At 44.2% G+C, this 14,977-nt stretch overlaps 1 protein-coding gene across 4 annotated transcripts in view; it reads left to right on the forward strand.

Annotated features, from left to right (window-relative positions):
- MCM3AP (minichromosome maintenance complex component 3 associated protein) overlaps positions 1-14,977 on the forward strand; it is a 43,361-nt gene that overhangs the window by 18,700 nt on the left and 9,684 nt on the right. For 3 of the 4 annotated variants that reach the window (XR_013757400.1, XM_079101334.1, XM_079101335.1), the window contains exons 15-22: positions 379-510; positions 1,037-1,150; positions 3,233-3,385; positions 5,012-5,209; positions 6,948-7,016; positions 7,096-7,230; positions 8,903-9,056; positions 14,630-14,888. Coding sequence is in view for 3 of the 4 variants with exons in the window: in XM_079101334.1 (XP_078957460.1) it covers positions 379-510; positions 1,037-1,150; positions 3,233-3,385; positions 5,012-5,209; positions 6,948-7,016; positions 7,096-7,230; positions 8,903-9,056; positions 14,630-14,888 (1,214 nt within the window). In the remaining variant the exon portion in view is untranslated. The remainder of the gene's footprint in view (positions 1-378; positions 511-1,036; positions 1,151-3,232; positions 3,386-5,011; positions 5,210-6,947; positions 7,017-7,095; positions 7,231-8,902; positions 9,057-14,629; positions 14,889-14,977) is intronic. The other variant, XM_079101336.1, reaches the window with a different exon arrangement.

Here is a 14,977-nt window from a genome sequence, read left to right on the forward strand (position 1 = left end):
TTTCTTGTCTAATTGCTCAGGTTTTAACTTCAGTAATGTGTTGAAGTGCAGGAAGTGGGCATCATTATTTTCTGGTCTCAGAGGAAAAGCTTTAGGCTTTCGCCACGGTGTGATGAGCACTATGGGTGTTTCATAAATGACTTGAGAGGGTTGCTTTTGTTCCCAGTTTGAATCTTGCTAGATGTTCTTTCTGCATTAATTGAGGGGATTGTAGGTGTGTGTGTATTTTAACTTTGTTCTGTTAATGTGGTTGTATTGCGTTGATTGGTTTTCATAGGTTAAACCATCTTTGCATTCCAGGAACAATCCTACTTGATAATACTGTATAATGACTTTCTTTTTCCTGACTTTGAATTCTATCCATTTTGTTCCTCTTAGTGTTTCTAATGCTGCCATGGAGGATCTGTTAACAACTACAACCACAGGTCTTTTGAGGCATGTTGCAGTTGAAGAAGTGACTAAGGAAAGGGAGCGAAGGGAGGAGGAAAAGAGGCGGGCTGAAGAGGAAAGGTGAGTGTGCCTTGCCCTGCAGTAAGACATGGTCAGTGTGTGGACCCAGGGAGGACTGCCTGGCCCTGATGCTGATACTGTTGTCCAGTGTGCTGCCATTAGACCTCTTCAGACCCATCCATCACTCTTGTATACTTTGTCCCAGGGAGTAGGTGGGATCCCCTGACCATACCAGCCTTGTAAACAGTGCCCCTTCCCCTCAGCAGGACAAGTAGGGAAGGGAGATGCAGTGGAGGTGGCCTGCTGACTCAGGCAGGACCACTCATTTTCATCTGCATGATCAAGGAGTAAAATAGTTTTTAATTTTTAAAAAATTTTGTGGCATTGTACCTCTGAACTACACTTCTAGCTTTTTTTTTTTTTTTTTTTTCCAAACAGGGTTTCACTCAGGTACCCAGGCTTGCCTTGGACTTGATCCTCCTGCCTCAGGCTTCCACATAGCTGGGATTACAGGCCTGTGTTGCTGTGCCTGGCACTTACTTTGATTCTTAAGCATTCCTCTTATGCTTTTTTTCTTTATCCATAGGCTGAAACAAGAGAGAGAGCTGGTGTTAACTCATTTGAGCCAGAGCTTGGCTGCAGAGCTGACAGAACTCATGGTGACAGAGTGTGTGTGGGAAACTTGCTCCCAGGAGTTGAAGTGAGTGAAGTACAGGTGTCCTGCAGTGCCAGGGACATGGCGGGAGGGAGAGGGTTAGAAGGAACTGTGGCAAGGCTGGTGCAGTTCAGGATAGCAGGTGTACCTAAATTTGAAAAGGAGCATATCTTTTGGATAGCCAAGTGGTAACATGCTGATTCTGTGGTCAGGGAGCAGAAGCAGGGAGGCCTCACTTCAGCCTCCTCTTTGTGGGTCCTGCACTGGGCATGGGGACATGTCTGCTAGCAGTTTCACTGCATAGTGGACACAGGGTGGACTGCCTTGGCCCTTGATGCTGATACTGTTGTCCAGTGTGCTGCCATTCCACACCAGGTGGTATGTGGTCAATGTTTTTCAAGTAGGAGACTCTCCCTTGTTTTATATATTAAAAGGTATCCTTGGGCTATTCATGTAAGAATGTTAGTAATTTTGTTGCCAAGTTTCAGGTAAAAAAAAGATTCCAGCTGTGAAAGGAGATCTGACTTTATGCTTAAACTTCCATGATATAGTCTGAATGCTGTGGATCACTTTGCTGTGTACCCTAATTTCTAGTGCGGGTGGGGAACTCATCCTGCAGGCAATATATCTTTTTTATTTTATTTTATTTTAATTATTTGTTTATTTATTTTGGTAATGAGGGTTGAACCCAGGAGTGCTCTATCACTGAGCTACATCCCCTTTTTTCCCTTTTTAATTTTTATGTGGTGCTGAGGATGGAACCCAGTGCCTCACACTTGCTAGGCAAGAGCTCTACCACTGAGCCACAACCCCAGCCTGAGAAGGATCTTTTTAAGTTGCTGAGGCTGACCTCAAATTTGTGATCCTCCCACCTCATTTCCTAAGGTGGAGGAATTACAGGCATGTGCCACCACACCTGGCAGCAGGTCGTGCATCTTTAGTTAATAGTTTCTTCCATCCGTCATAGTTGGGAGCCTTTTTCTGGAAGAGACCCCACAAATGATGGCAGTATGTGAAACTCAGGAACAGTGCTAGGACAGAGGTAAAAACCAGGGCTTACTGTGACACAGACAGTGTCCCACAGTTCCAGGATGCTTGGAGTTCAGCTCAGCCCAGGTTGTCTCCAGGTGTCCCAAAGGATGAGCTACTGACTGTTCAAGCTACTTTGATTCTGTGACTCTCTTGTTTGATAGAATTTTGTTACAATTTGAGATACTGGGGCTGGGGTTGTGGCTCTGGTTGAGTGCTTGCCTCACACGTGTGAGGCACTGGGTTTGATCCTCAGCACCACATAAAAATAAATAAATAAAATAAAGGTATTGTGTCCATCTACAACTAAAATATATATTTTAAAAAATTTTGAGATACTGTTTTATCTGAGGCTACCACTGCATGGCCACAGGCCCGTCCTTACTAGTCACCAGTGATCTATTATATATTTGAGACACTTCTGATTGTAATGCCGTATGTTGACATTTTGCAGTTGTCTTATGCCATTTAAAAGTCAAAAATTTCCACTGTTTATTAGGATAAATGTTTCTTTTGTTTTCTTCTCTTTTTTTTGGAGAAGGGGTCTCACTATGTTGCCCAGGCAGTTCTTGAGCTCCTGGGCTCAAGCGAGTCTCCTGCCTCAGCCCTTCAAGTACTGGGTTACGTGTGTGCCATCATGTCCAGTGGGGCTGAAGGTGTATTTCTTTTCTTTCTTTTTTTTTAAACCGTGTAGTGGGGTGAACTCAGGGTCCTTTTAGCACCAAGATACACCCCTCATCCCCCACCTTTCTTTTTTTCCCCCCCAAGTATTGAGACAGTTGTCTAGGCCAGTCTCAAATTTGCAATCCTCCTGTCTCAGGTCTCCTGAGCCGCTCTGGTAGCTTAAAGGCTCTTCTCTTGACTGTTGCAGCGGTCCCTTTGGATGTGTACTATAGCACCCTGTACCACTTTCGTCCTTCTTCCCGTTTCCACATGTCTGCACTTCTAAGTGAAGATTGCAACTCTTAAAAGTTTCTCTTGCAGTGGAGACATAACTACATTTCTACACGAAGGACACAGACTCATGCACTTCTAAAGCCAGTCTTCAGCATCTGGGCCCTGGTGCGGTGCCTCCACCCTGACGGTCCTGTTTCCTAGGAATGCGGTGGAGACAGACCAGAGGGTTCGTGTGGCCCGTTGTTGTGAGGATATCTGTGCCCACCTGGTGGACTTGTTTCTTGCTGAGGAAATTTTCCAAACTGCGAAGGAGACACTGCAGGAACTTCAGTGCTTCTGCAAGTATCTACAGCGGTGAGTCCTGTGTTCTACAGATAAAATCCACACACACGGGGCTCTTTTACCAAATTCAACATGTGTTACCATCAGTTCCTTTAGCCAATGACAAAAGGATCATAGAGCATTTTATTAGTCACAAATCTGAATAATGGACTCTAATTGGATGATAACATCAGAAACAATTGGTTACACCACCCACACACATGTAGCATGCTCCTAAATAGTATAAACCAAGAGGATAAGTAAGGAATTAGACTGAAGTGGGTGGCTGTTTTGTACTTCAACTAATACCTATAAGGTGCTTGCTATTTACCTGCTGCACTAGACACAGGGAGATGGCTGTGACTATGTCAGACAAATCACGGCTGCATGCACGGACATGGATGGGTTTCTAAGATGTAAGCAGAGGTGCGCCTCCCTTCACATGGAGAAGTCTCCTGATAATTCATTGTTAGTTAGAAATGTTAGAAGTTGAAAATACACGTGATAGGCCTAATTCAACCAGTGTCATAGTTAGCAACATAGGACACTGGCTGTTCACTTTTGTGATTTTGTGGCCAACTGGGAGCTGCAGCTCACCGTACAATATTTATAGCATTTCACCAGCCTAGGAGATCAGAATTTGAGGTTCGGTTTCTACTGAACTCATACCGTTTTCATGCTGTCATAAGTCAGAAAATTCTAAGTTGACCATTAAGTCTGAGACAGTTGTGGGGAAAAAAATTTTTTTAATGAAGTTATATAAATACAAATAGAGTACATTCAAGCTAAATAGAGTGTTTTGGACTTATACATAATAGTGTAACCCTAAAGAAAAGAAGGAAAATAACAAACTGATCACACTGGTTACCGTGGGGAGCAGAGAGGGGTGTTGATCACAGCCACAGCTTCCCGGCAGGTTGGAAGTATGTGAGTGTTCACAGTTAATCTTTAGACTGGGCCTTTATGTATTGTGTGTGCAGCATGGTGATTCATTTCATGATAGACTTGAGCATTAGCATCCGTCACGACTGCAGCAGTGTGGAGGGGAGCAGCAGCAGGAGGGAGTCTCCTTTCCAGACAGACCTTTGTCCACTCCTCAGACACAGCAGTTGCTATGTAGCCTTGTCCTTGTCTTGTGGCTGTCAGCAGAGCATGCTCTCAACTGTACTTTAAGTCTTGAGTCTGCCTGGTGTGCGCGGGGGCCCGGCTGTGCAGTATGTTGTGCTCTCCCTGTGACTGTGCAGCATGTCACTGCAAGTGCATGTCATACATGACCTTGGTTCCCTGTTGACAGACTCCCACATGCCTCTCTTTCTAGTGGTGACAAAGTGTTGCAGTGCCCACCTGGCACCAACTGTTGATACATGTACATATGTGCATGCTGTGGGAAGATACATGCCCATCAGTGGTGTTTGCTAGATTTGTGTCCATATTGCCAACTGAGCCTTCAGAGATCCTTCAGTGTTAACTCTTAAATTTAGTAGTTTCAGTGCTCTTTTTTGCTGTCATGCCTCCATTTTAATTCTCATTTATTTCTCAGTTTAAGAACTGTTGCTGGAAAAGACCCCAAACCATGTTTCTTGATGTCATAGGGCTGAACTGTTTGCATTTGTCCCATGGTTTCAGCCTCAAATGATGGTATGTTGGTGTGTCCTTCAGGTGGAGGGAAGCTGTTACAGCCCGGAAGAAACTAAGGCGTCAGATGCGTGCCTTTCCTGCAGCACCCTGCTGTGTGGATGTGAATGACCGGCTGCGGGCACTGGCACCCAGTGCAGAGTGCCCCATTGCTGAGGAGAACCTGGCCAAAGGCCTCTTGGACCTGGGCCATGCAGGGAAAGTGGGCATATCCTGCACCAGGTCAGTGCCCAGGCATGCCTTGGCTCCTGTCTTGCTGTACTTCACCAGGAGCTGTGTATTTGCTAGTGAAGACAGATGGAGTCAGGAAGTAGGACAGGCGGGAGGTTGCAATTTGAAGGTATCATTCCTATAGCTAGGGATAGGTGACTTGCTCTACTACTGGGAAGCAGGGCTCTGATTGCACACTGCTTCGAGAGACCTTGAGAGACTCAAACCTTGAGAGAGTCAGGTTTGGTGATTGACTAACTCAAAATCACCTGTTTTTCTCTCTTCCCAGTTTACGTACATGCATGTCCACCCTTACTGGTGGAGCCAGAGGTTCACGTGGGTCCCCTTCTTCTACTGTGCCTCGTTAACACACCACCCTCTGTTTTCTGCAGCAGTGCCTTAGCAATTCCATCCCCACCTGCTGCTACCCCCTAGTTGCCCTGAGCATGTTCAGTTCTGGGGTCCAAACTGTCCAATCTTGGCCTTTCTCATCAGTACCTCTTGAGAATAGCTGTCTGGGCCACCCTGCCTCTCTGTGGGCAGGCCCTTGGAGGTATGATGGAGGGGTCATAGCAGGCACACTGCATTGAGGTCCATGTCTTGTCTTAAACCGTCTCTGTGTCATCAGGCCCACCAGATCCTGTAGGTTGTCTCTGAATTGTAAACAGGTGGTGGGGGGACTTGAATAGTCTGGTTACTGTGAGGCACGCTGTGAGGTTGGGGCACTTTCTCTGCCCGTGTCTGCCTTGGAATCACAGTTTCTTGTATTTCCTCTGTCCCCCTCCTGCTCCCCAGCTGCCCTTCTCAGCCTTGACCTCCTTCTCTGACACCTCTCACTGGCTCCCTCAACCCAGCCCCTGCCCTCTCCCTGGTGACCTGGCCCCACCCTTCACACCGACAGCTCCCTTGGTGCAGCTCCAGCCAGGACCTTTTCCCTGCATTCCAGACTCCTGTCTAGTTCCCAGCATGCTCTCTGAATCTGATTTTCCTCAGCTTGCCCCTGTCCTGCTCCCAAGTGGCCATCATGTGAGGTCACAGACATGGGCTAGCATTCTTCTCTCAGACCAACCCTCCTTGAGCTCCACCCTCAGAGCATCCTTAGGGCTTAACCAGGTCTATCTCTGCCAGTGCTTCTTTCTGGATTATGGCTATAGCCAGAGTCCTCCACCCACCAGGATAGGGTTCTTTGTCATCTCAGTCAGGTTGCCTCACCTCTTGTCACAGTGGACTGAACATACTCTCCTAGACACCCCAGCACCACCACTATACTCTCCAAACACTTCAGGCCCTGTGGCAGGGAGTGGCCATTCCCTCCTCTTCAGTATTGTCAGAAACAGTCATGGTGGCTGCCCTCTTTCCATCAGGTATTTATTTGCTCACATTTCCTTCTGACCATCAGAGTGAGATGATAGCTTTTACCATGGTTCCTGCCTGTCCTGCAAACTATGCCAGCCAGTACAGAGGCTATTCTCTCCCATGAGAGTGTGTTCTAAGAGGACTTTTGTCTGTTTGTTGCTGTTTCCCATGGCCAGCTCACAGCAGATACTGAATGGATATTTGCGGAATGAAGGGGTCACTGACTAACCTGTTTCTTTATCAGAAGACATTTTCTCGGTCTTCTTAGTACTTGACACAAGGAGGCACTAGCCAGTTGGTTTTTGTTCAGAAACACCAGCAAATACTCTTAAGTCCCTTCTGTGGCATGAGCCAGCCATGTGTATGCATGCTGTCATTCTCCCTTCCTTTGTAGGTTGAGGCAGCTCAGAAACAAGACAACTCACCAGATGAAGGTTCAGCACTTCCACCAGCAGCTGCTGAGGTCTGTTGGCCCTGTTGTGTGTGCTGCTCCTCTGTGGGGTGGGTACATGGGATTAACCCCTGTGGTCTGTCCCTTCCAGCCATGCTGCATGGGCGCCTCTGGACCTGCTGTCCCTTGTGACTGAGCACCTCCCCGAGAGGCGCGAGCGAGTGTTCTGGAAGCTGGTACTGGTGCTGCCTGATGGAGAAGAGCAGTCCCCAGGGAGTCCTGGCAGGTCTGACAGGGTTGTGGCTTTTCCCTGAGGGCACTGGGCAGGCAGGGCTGTGGGCCTCATGGGGTGTGAGCCCTGGAGCATAGACTTATTTTTTAATGCTTAAACTTACAGTGTGTTTTGCTCATGATTTGAAATTGATACTTTAGATTTGATTATCTTAATTTTTATTCCACTTGGCAGTAGTCTTGGTCCAAAAGCATTTAAGGATTGTCATTTAAAGCTATGCTAAGGTGTATTTACTACAGCCCACTCATTTTAGACTCCTAGAAGAAAGTTTATGGTTTGTCTGCTGTAGTTCCATTTCTTTTCCTTAGGGAAAAATACTTTTGGCATTTTAAAAAAGAAACCTGGGCTGGGGTTGTGGCTCAGTAGTACAGCGCTTGCCTAGCACGCATGAGACCCTGGGTTTGATCCTCAGCACCACCTAAAAATAAAATAAAGGTATCGTGTCCAGCTACAACTAAAACAAAAATGGTAAAAAAAAAAAAAAAAAAAAAGAAGAAACCTAAAAAAATGACATGACATTATTTCCTATAACCAAATAGCTTCCAGAAATCTCACTTTTATTGCATGTACAGAACATGCTGCTCTTTTTTGTTAATAGCTTACTGGAATGTAATTAATTCACATAGCATAAACTTCACCCATTTTAAGTGTTGGTGTGTTTTAAGTTTTCAGTGATTTTTTTTTTTAAGTTATATTTTACAACTATCAACATGATTTTATTCTAGAATATTTTTTTCACCTAAACAAAAGCCAAGTGTTCATTAGCAGTCTACATCCTCTCCTACCCCCAGCTCCTGGCAACTATTGTTTTTTTTTTTTTTTTTTCTTCTTTTTTCTATGGATTTGCCTAATCTGGATATCTTTTACAAATAGAACAATATGTGATGTTTTTGTGATGAGCATCTTTCCCTAAGCCTGTTTTCCAGGCTCATCCATGTCGAAGCAAGTATGAATGTAGTATATTTTGTTTGTTAGTTGATATTTGGATTGTCTGTGCTTTGAACATCCAGCTATGTATTTGTGTGGACGCTTGTTTGTACACAGGAGAGGAATCACTAGGGTACTGAAGACCCTGAGTCTTGAGGACTGCATACTGTGTCCCACAGTAGCTGCCCCACTTCCTGCTCCCACGGTGTGGGAGGCACTCAGTCCTCTGAGCACATCATTTTAATCAGTGTACTGGGATAAATGCAGGCTAGGAAAGGGAAATCATGATCTTCACTTCATAGGACAACTGAACAGTGAAGAGTCGTGGTGATTTAAAAATACTTAGATTATTCATTTCTTAAAATAGCTATTTCTAATTTGCTAAGTTCATTAGGAAATGTATGCCACTTAGGAAACTTTTAAGGTTTCAGGCATAAGAAATTTGTTTCTGTAAAATACGTATTTCAAACACCAAAGATGTTTTCTGTTTAGAATCTTTGCTTAATGCTTTAGAATCTTCAGTCATATTGGAATAAGACTGTTCCATGAGTTTCTTCTCTTCTTGCTTAGGTAGGTCCCAGCTGTTTTAAATGATATCCTGTTTAGTCCACATCAGCCTCACTGTAAGATTCGCTGTCTGTGGCCCTAGATCTGTATGGTATTTCTTCTTTTCTTGAAACTCTTTATAGTTCCATGTTAGAATTAGATTCTTCAAGTGTTGTTATTTTTTTATCTACAGAATTCTAGCAAATTGGCTAAAAGCTAAGTTCCTGGGAGATGACGGCTCGGTTGGTGACATGTGTTCTAATGCTGGTGAGATCCAGACACTCACAATGTTTAACGCACTCAGCAGCAAAGGGGACCAGACAGTTTCTATCAATGTGTGTATCAAGGTGAGCGATAACCACTTTGTGAATCTACCTCCACTCACTCTCAGACATTGGAATTATTATATAAGTGCTATTTTTTTCTCTAAAGTGGTTTTGAAAGACTTTGAGAGGCTCAGAAGCAAGTGTCTATCCTGTCCTTCCTTGTGTCTTTTTCTGGTGGTACTAGGGATGGAACCTGGGGCACTCTGCCACTGAGCTACATCCCTAGCTCTTTTTTATTTCAAAACAGGGTCTCACTGAATTGCTCAGGCTGGCCTCAAACTTATGATCCCCCTGCCTCCACCTCCTGAGTAGCTGAGGTTGCAGGCGAGCACCACCATGTTTGGGCTTCCTTGTGTCTTGATGATAACTCATGGACATACTTGGTGAGAGCCTTCAGGCTGGAGTCCAGTAGACGAATGCATTAAACAGCTTTCCGTTACTGTATCAATACCTGAGATAATCAGCTTATTAAGAGAAAAGGTTTATTTATTTTGGTTTACATTTTAGATACTTGAGTCCATGGTGTTGGCCCTATTGCTTTGGGCTTGTGGTGAGACAGTACATCATTGTGGGAGCAAGTGGCTGGGAAGCAAAAGAGAGGGAGAGAGGAAGGGGCTGGGTTCTGTCCTCTTCAAAAGCATGCCTTCAGTGACCTGAAGACCTTCCACTAGGCCACCACCTCTTAAAAATGCCACCACTTTCCACTAGTACCAAGCTGGGGTCTAGGCCTTTTAACACATGGGGCCTTTGGGGGACATGGCAGATTCAAACTTCAGCAAGCATGAGCTTGGCTATTGCAGACCTCTTTAAGAACATTTAAGCTGGCCTGCATTTTTTATTACAAAGTTTCATTTTTGTTCTTCGTAGGCATTTTATGTATTGAACCTGATTGGTTCTTTGGGAAGTTTGGTTTAATAAGAACTTCATTAGATTCAAACCTACATAAATTAGTTTGAGGTTTCTGCATACATATTCAGAAATGAAACCAGATGTGTCCTTTTTATTTCCTTGGAAAGTAGTAGTGCAGGGCAGAAAGTGTAGGCTTCAGTGTTGAACAGACCTGGTGTCAGTGGCTGCCAGTCTGGCCAGCTCTGAGCCTGGGCATGGTACTTGACCTCACTTCTTCCCGGCCACAGTACCAGCACCTCCTGAGGACTAGCTGGGCTGTGCTGGAGGAATGCTCAGTCCCATCTGCTCGCTCTCGCTCAGGACTGGCTCAGTGGCCTTCAGGGCTCCCATTCACATGGGTGTTTTAGTTGTCTAATGGCACAGAACAGATTACCTACCATGCAGCAGTTCAGAGTGACAGATACCATCATCGTATGGTTTCTGTGGGTCCAGAATCCAAGCACAGTTTAGCTGGGTCCCATGGCTCAGGCTTCTCACAAGATGGAAATCAAGATGTTGGCGTGTTTTATGGTCTCATCTGAAAGCTGCAGTTCCTTATAGGCTGTGGCCAGAGATTTTTCTCAGTTCCCTGCCACATGAGGGAGCTCACAACATGGCAGTGAGCAAGCAAGCAAGGGTGGTCACAATGGCAGTTCAGGCCTCTTCATGACCTAGTTATAGAAGTGATATCTGTTGCCTTTGTTAGATTCTCTCTGTTGGAAGGGAGACACTGGGCCCATGCTCAGGGCAGAGGACTGTGCAAGGTATAGGCACTGGGAGGTGGGATTTGGGGGCCAACTTGGTGCTACATACCACACTAAGGAGGGGCCTCTTATATCAGGGTCCCCCCATCTTCCCAGAGCAGCTATACCATGCCTTTTATCACTTCAGCAAGTAGGGTTCCTTTTTGATTTCTTGTGACTGCAGCTTGCCTCAGAACCAGTAGTGTTCTTTTGGTGACCACATTTTTTTCTCTTCTGTAAGAAATAGATGCCTTTTTTTTCCTTACTTACATAGTTCCTGTGTATTTTTTTGTTAGTGGGTGGACTGTATATATTTCAGTAGTTTTCCACATGTTCTGTCACTTGGCCTGATAGATCCATGTCTCCTCTTTCCTTGGAGCCCTCCCTCTGAGAAAGTGCCATCTTCTTGTTCTGCCCTGGGCTGACAGCCTCTTCCAGGGTGTGACTGTTATGGGCCTCTATACAAATGGCATGCACCTTTGGGCACCTTGTGAGCACTTGTCCCTGCTCCTCCACCTGCCCATTTTGTGACCTTGGGAAATTCCTTAGAATCTCTGTGCAACTTAGGTAGGGATACTCTGACTTACTATATCTGTTTTATTCATAGAAGTTAAAATAAACCATGTAGGCCATGTACCTACTCTGTGGTATGATGCTAATCAAGCCCTTGAGGTGAAATGAGTTGTATTACAGAGCTCTTAAAACATTTCCTGACAGATACCAGGACCTTGCTTATATTCTCATTAGCAGCAGCAGTAATAGTTTTTCTTGGTTTAGTCCTTTTTTGATGGTATATGTCTTCCAGGTGCTTCAAAGGAAGGATGCATAGAAGGGGGATTTTCTAAGCCCTTTCCTTGCTGAAAACATATTTGTTTTATCCTTACATTTGTTTCCTAGCTTATCAAGCTTTGTAGAATTATATCTAGAAAATTGTTTATCTATCAGTTTTGCTCCATTGTCACCTAGCATTTACTCTATTGCTTTTGATATGTCTGTGACCTTGCCTTTCTTTTCCTTTTTCATTGTACTGGGGATTGAATCCAGGGATACTCTATCCCTGAGCTATATCCCCAGCCCCTTTCTTTTTAAAAATTCTAGACCTCATCAATGAATTCAGCAAAATAGCAGGATATAAAATCAACACGCATAAATCTAAAGCATTTTTATATGCAAGCGATGAAACATCTGGGAGTCAATCTAAAAAAAGATCTAAAAGAGGTAAAAGATCTCTATAATGAAAGCTACAAAACATTGAAGAAAGAAATTGAGGAAGACCTTAGAAGATGGAAAGATCTCCCATGTTCTTGGATAGGCAGAATTAATATTGTCAAAATGGCCATACTACCAAAAGTGCTATACAGATTCAATGCAATTCCAATTAAAATCCCAATTATTTACCTCACAGAAATAGAGCAAGCAATCATGAAATTCATCTGGAAGAATAAGAAACCCAGAATAGCTAAAGCAATCCTTAGCAGAAAGAGCGAAGCAGGGGATATCGCAATACCAGAACTTCAACTATACTACAAAGCAATAGTAACAAAAACGGCATGGTATTAGCACCAAGATAGACAGGTAGATCAATGGTACAGAATATAGGACATAGACACAAACTCAAATAAATACAGTTTTCTCATACTAGACAAAGGTGCCAAAATTATGCAATGGAGAAAAGATAGCCTCTTCAACAAATGGTGCTGAGAAAATTGGAAATCCATATGCAGCAGAATGAAACTAAACCCCTATCTCTCACCCTGCACAAAACTCAACTCAAAATGGACCATGGACCTCAGAATCAGACCAGAGACCCTGCATCTTACAGAAGAAAAAGTAGGTCCAAATCTTCAACATGTCAGCTTAGGATCAAACTTCCTTAACAGGACTTCCATAGCACAAGAAATAAAAGCAAGAATCAATCACTGGGGTAGATTCAAACTAAAAAGCTTTCTCTCAACAAAGGAAACTATCAGCAATGCGAAGCGGGAGAAAAATCTTTGCCACTCATACTTCAGATTAGAGCATTAATTTTCAGAATATATAAAGAACTCAAAAAACTCTACACCAAGAATACAAATAACACAATCAACAAATGGGCTAAGGATATGAACAGATGCTTCACAGAAGACGATCTACAAGCAATCAACAAACATAAGAAAAAATGTTCACCATCTTTAGTAATAAGAGAAATGCATATAAAAACTACACTAAGATTCCATCTCACCTCAATTAGAATGGCGATTATCAAGAATACAAGCAACAATAGGTGTTGGAGAGGATGTGGGGAAAAAGGTACACTCATACATTGCTGATGGGGCTGCAAATTAGTGCAGCCACTCTGGAAAGCAGTGTGGAGATTCCTTAGAAAACTTGGAATGGACCTACCATTTGACCCAGCTATCCTACTCCTCAGCCTATACCCAAAGGACTTAAGATCAGCCTACTACAGAGATACAGCCACATCAATGTTCATAGCTGCTCAATTCACAATAGCCAGACTGTGGAACCAACCTAGATGTCCTTCAATTGATGAATGGACAAAGAAACTGTGATATATATATATATATATATAATATATATATATATATATATACATACATACATACATACATACACACAATGGAATATTAACTCGGCTATAAAGAATAATAAAATTATGGCATTTGCAGGCAAATGGATGAAATTGGAGAAAATCATGCTAAGTGAGATAAGCCAACCTCAAAAAACCAAAAGGACGAATCTCGCTGATAAGCAGATGATGACACATAATGGGGGGTGGGAGGGGGGCAAGAATGGAGGAAGGAGGGACTGTATATAGGGAAAAGAGGGGTGGGAGGGATGGGGGGAAGGGAAAAATAACAATGAATTAAACACCATTACCCTATGTAAATGTATGATTAGGCAAATGGTATGCCGTTACTCCAAGTACAAACAGACAACATGTATCCCATTTGTTTACAATAAAAAAAAAAAAATAGTTTATTTTGAGATGTAGTGTCACTGAGTTGCCAAGCCTGCCTCAAACAGTGATCCTCCTACCTCTCTCCCAAGTTGCTGGGATTACAGGCATGCACTAGCGTACCCAAGGCTGGAGACTTGTTTCACTTCTGGGACAGTTGTTGTGTCCCTATGATTCCTATTTCCTTCTTTCTTTTCTGTTGACTCTGAAGCCCCTTTTGGCAGATATTGGACTTCATCAATTGATCATGTGTGCTTCTTATCCTTTTTCTTATTTTTGTATGCTGTGTTCTGGAAGATTTCCTTACAGCATCTCATATCTGTTTTGGGATGCATTGTCTGTATCTCTGAGGAAGTCAGGGTTTTTGAGGTCTATATTTGCATGTGTTCTGTGCACCATTGGTTTCCTTTGTTCTGGAGACTCTTGTAACATCTTAGCTGAGGCTGTCCAGCTGTATCTGAGTGAGGCCCATAAAGGTTGGCCAGAAGTTTAGTAAGCCAACATTTTTGGGGGGACTCCCAAATGTCTGGATCTGAGTATCTGTTCTGTGGGCTATTAGGTTTCTCTGGAAAAGACTTATTCCACTCTTCCCTGGGTAACTCCTGGTGCTCTCAGGGGTGGGGCTGGGGGTGGCCAATGCCCCCGGCAGCCTTTTGTGTAGTTTCCTTTGCTTCTGTAACTCATCTTATTACTGCTCTCTAGAAACGCATCAGAACCCCTTGTCCGCTGCTGGCTTGCCTTTCTCAATTTTCTGTTCTCATGAACTTAACTGTTTTATATCTGTTTAAGGTTCATCAAGGTCATAGAAACGTGGTAAAACAGCTTTTACTAGAGGTTAGATCTGTTGACCTGGCTGTTTCTCACACTTCATCCATGGTCTCATCGATGAAAGGCTGACCTGTCCTGTCCAGAGCACAGTGAGCGTCTGGTACTTGGGGATCTGCAGACTGTGCACCACTAACTTGTTCCCTGGAGCGTCCATCGTGATGGTCTGGGTGCTCTTGCAGGTGGCCTGTGGGACCCTCAGTGATGGTGCCCTCGATGCTGTGGAGACCCACAAGGACCTCCTGGGAGCCAGCGGGCTCATGTTGCTGCTTGCCCCCAAAGTGAAGAGCGATGACGTGGCAGAGGAGGATGTGTATTGGCTGTCGGCCTTGTTACAGCTCAAGCAGCTCCTGCAGGCCAAACCCTTTCAGCCTGCACTTCCACTGGTGGTCCTTGTGCCCAGCTCCGGAAGGGACGATGTCAGGAAGGAAGTGGAGGATGGTTTGTGAAGGAAGTCTCTTTATGAACTAGCATTGCTTAATAAACGGGTAGAGCCCGGGTGTGAGCAGTGGTGATGGGAACCACTGGGA

Source organism: Sciurus vulgaris, assembly GCF_902686455.1.
Source record: "Sciurus vulgaris genome assembly, chromosome: 10".
Lineage (NCBI taxonomy): Eukaryota > Metazoa > Chordata > Mammalia > Rodentia > Sciuridae > Sciurus > Sciurus vulgaris.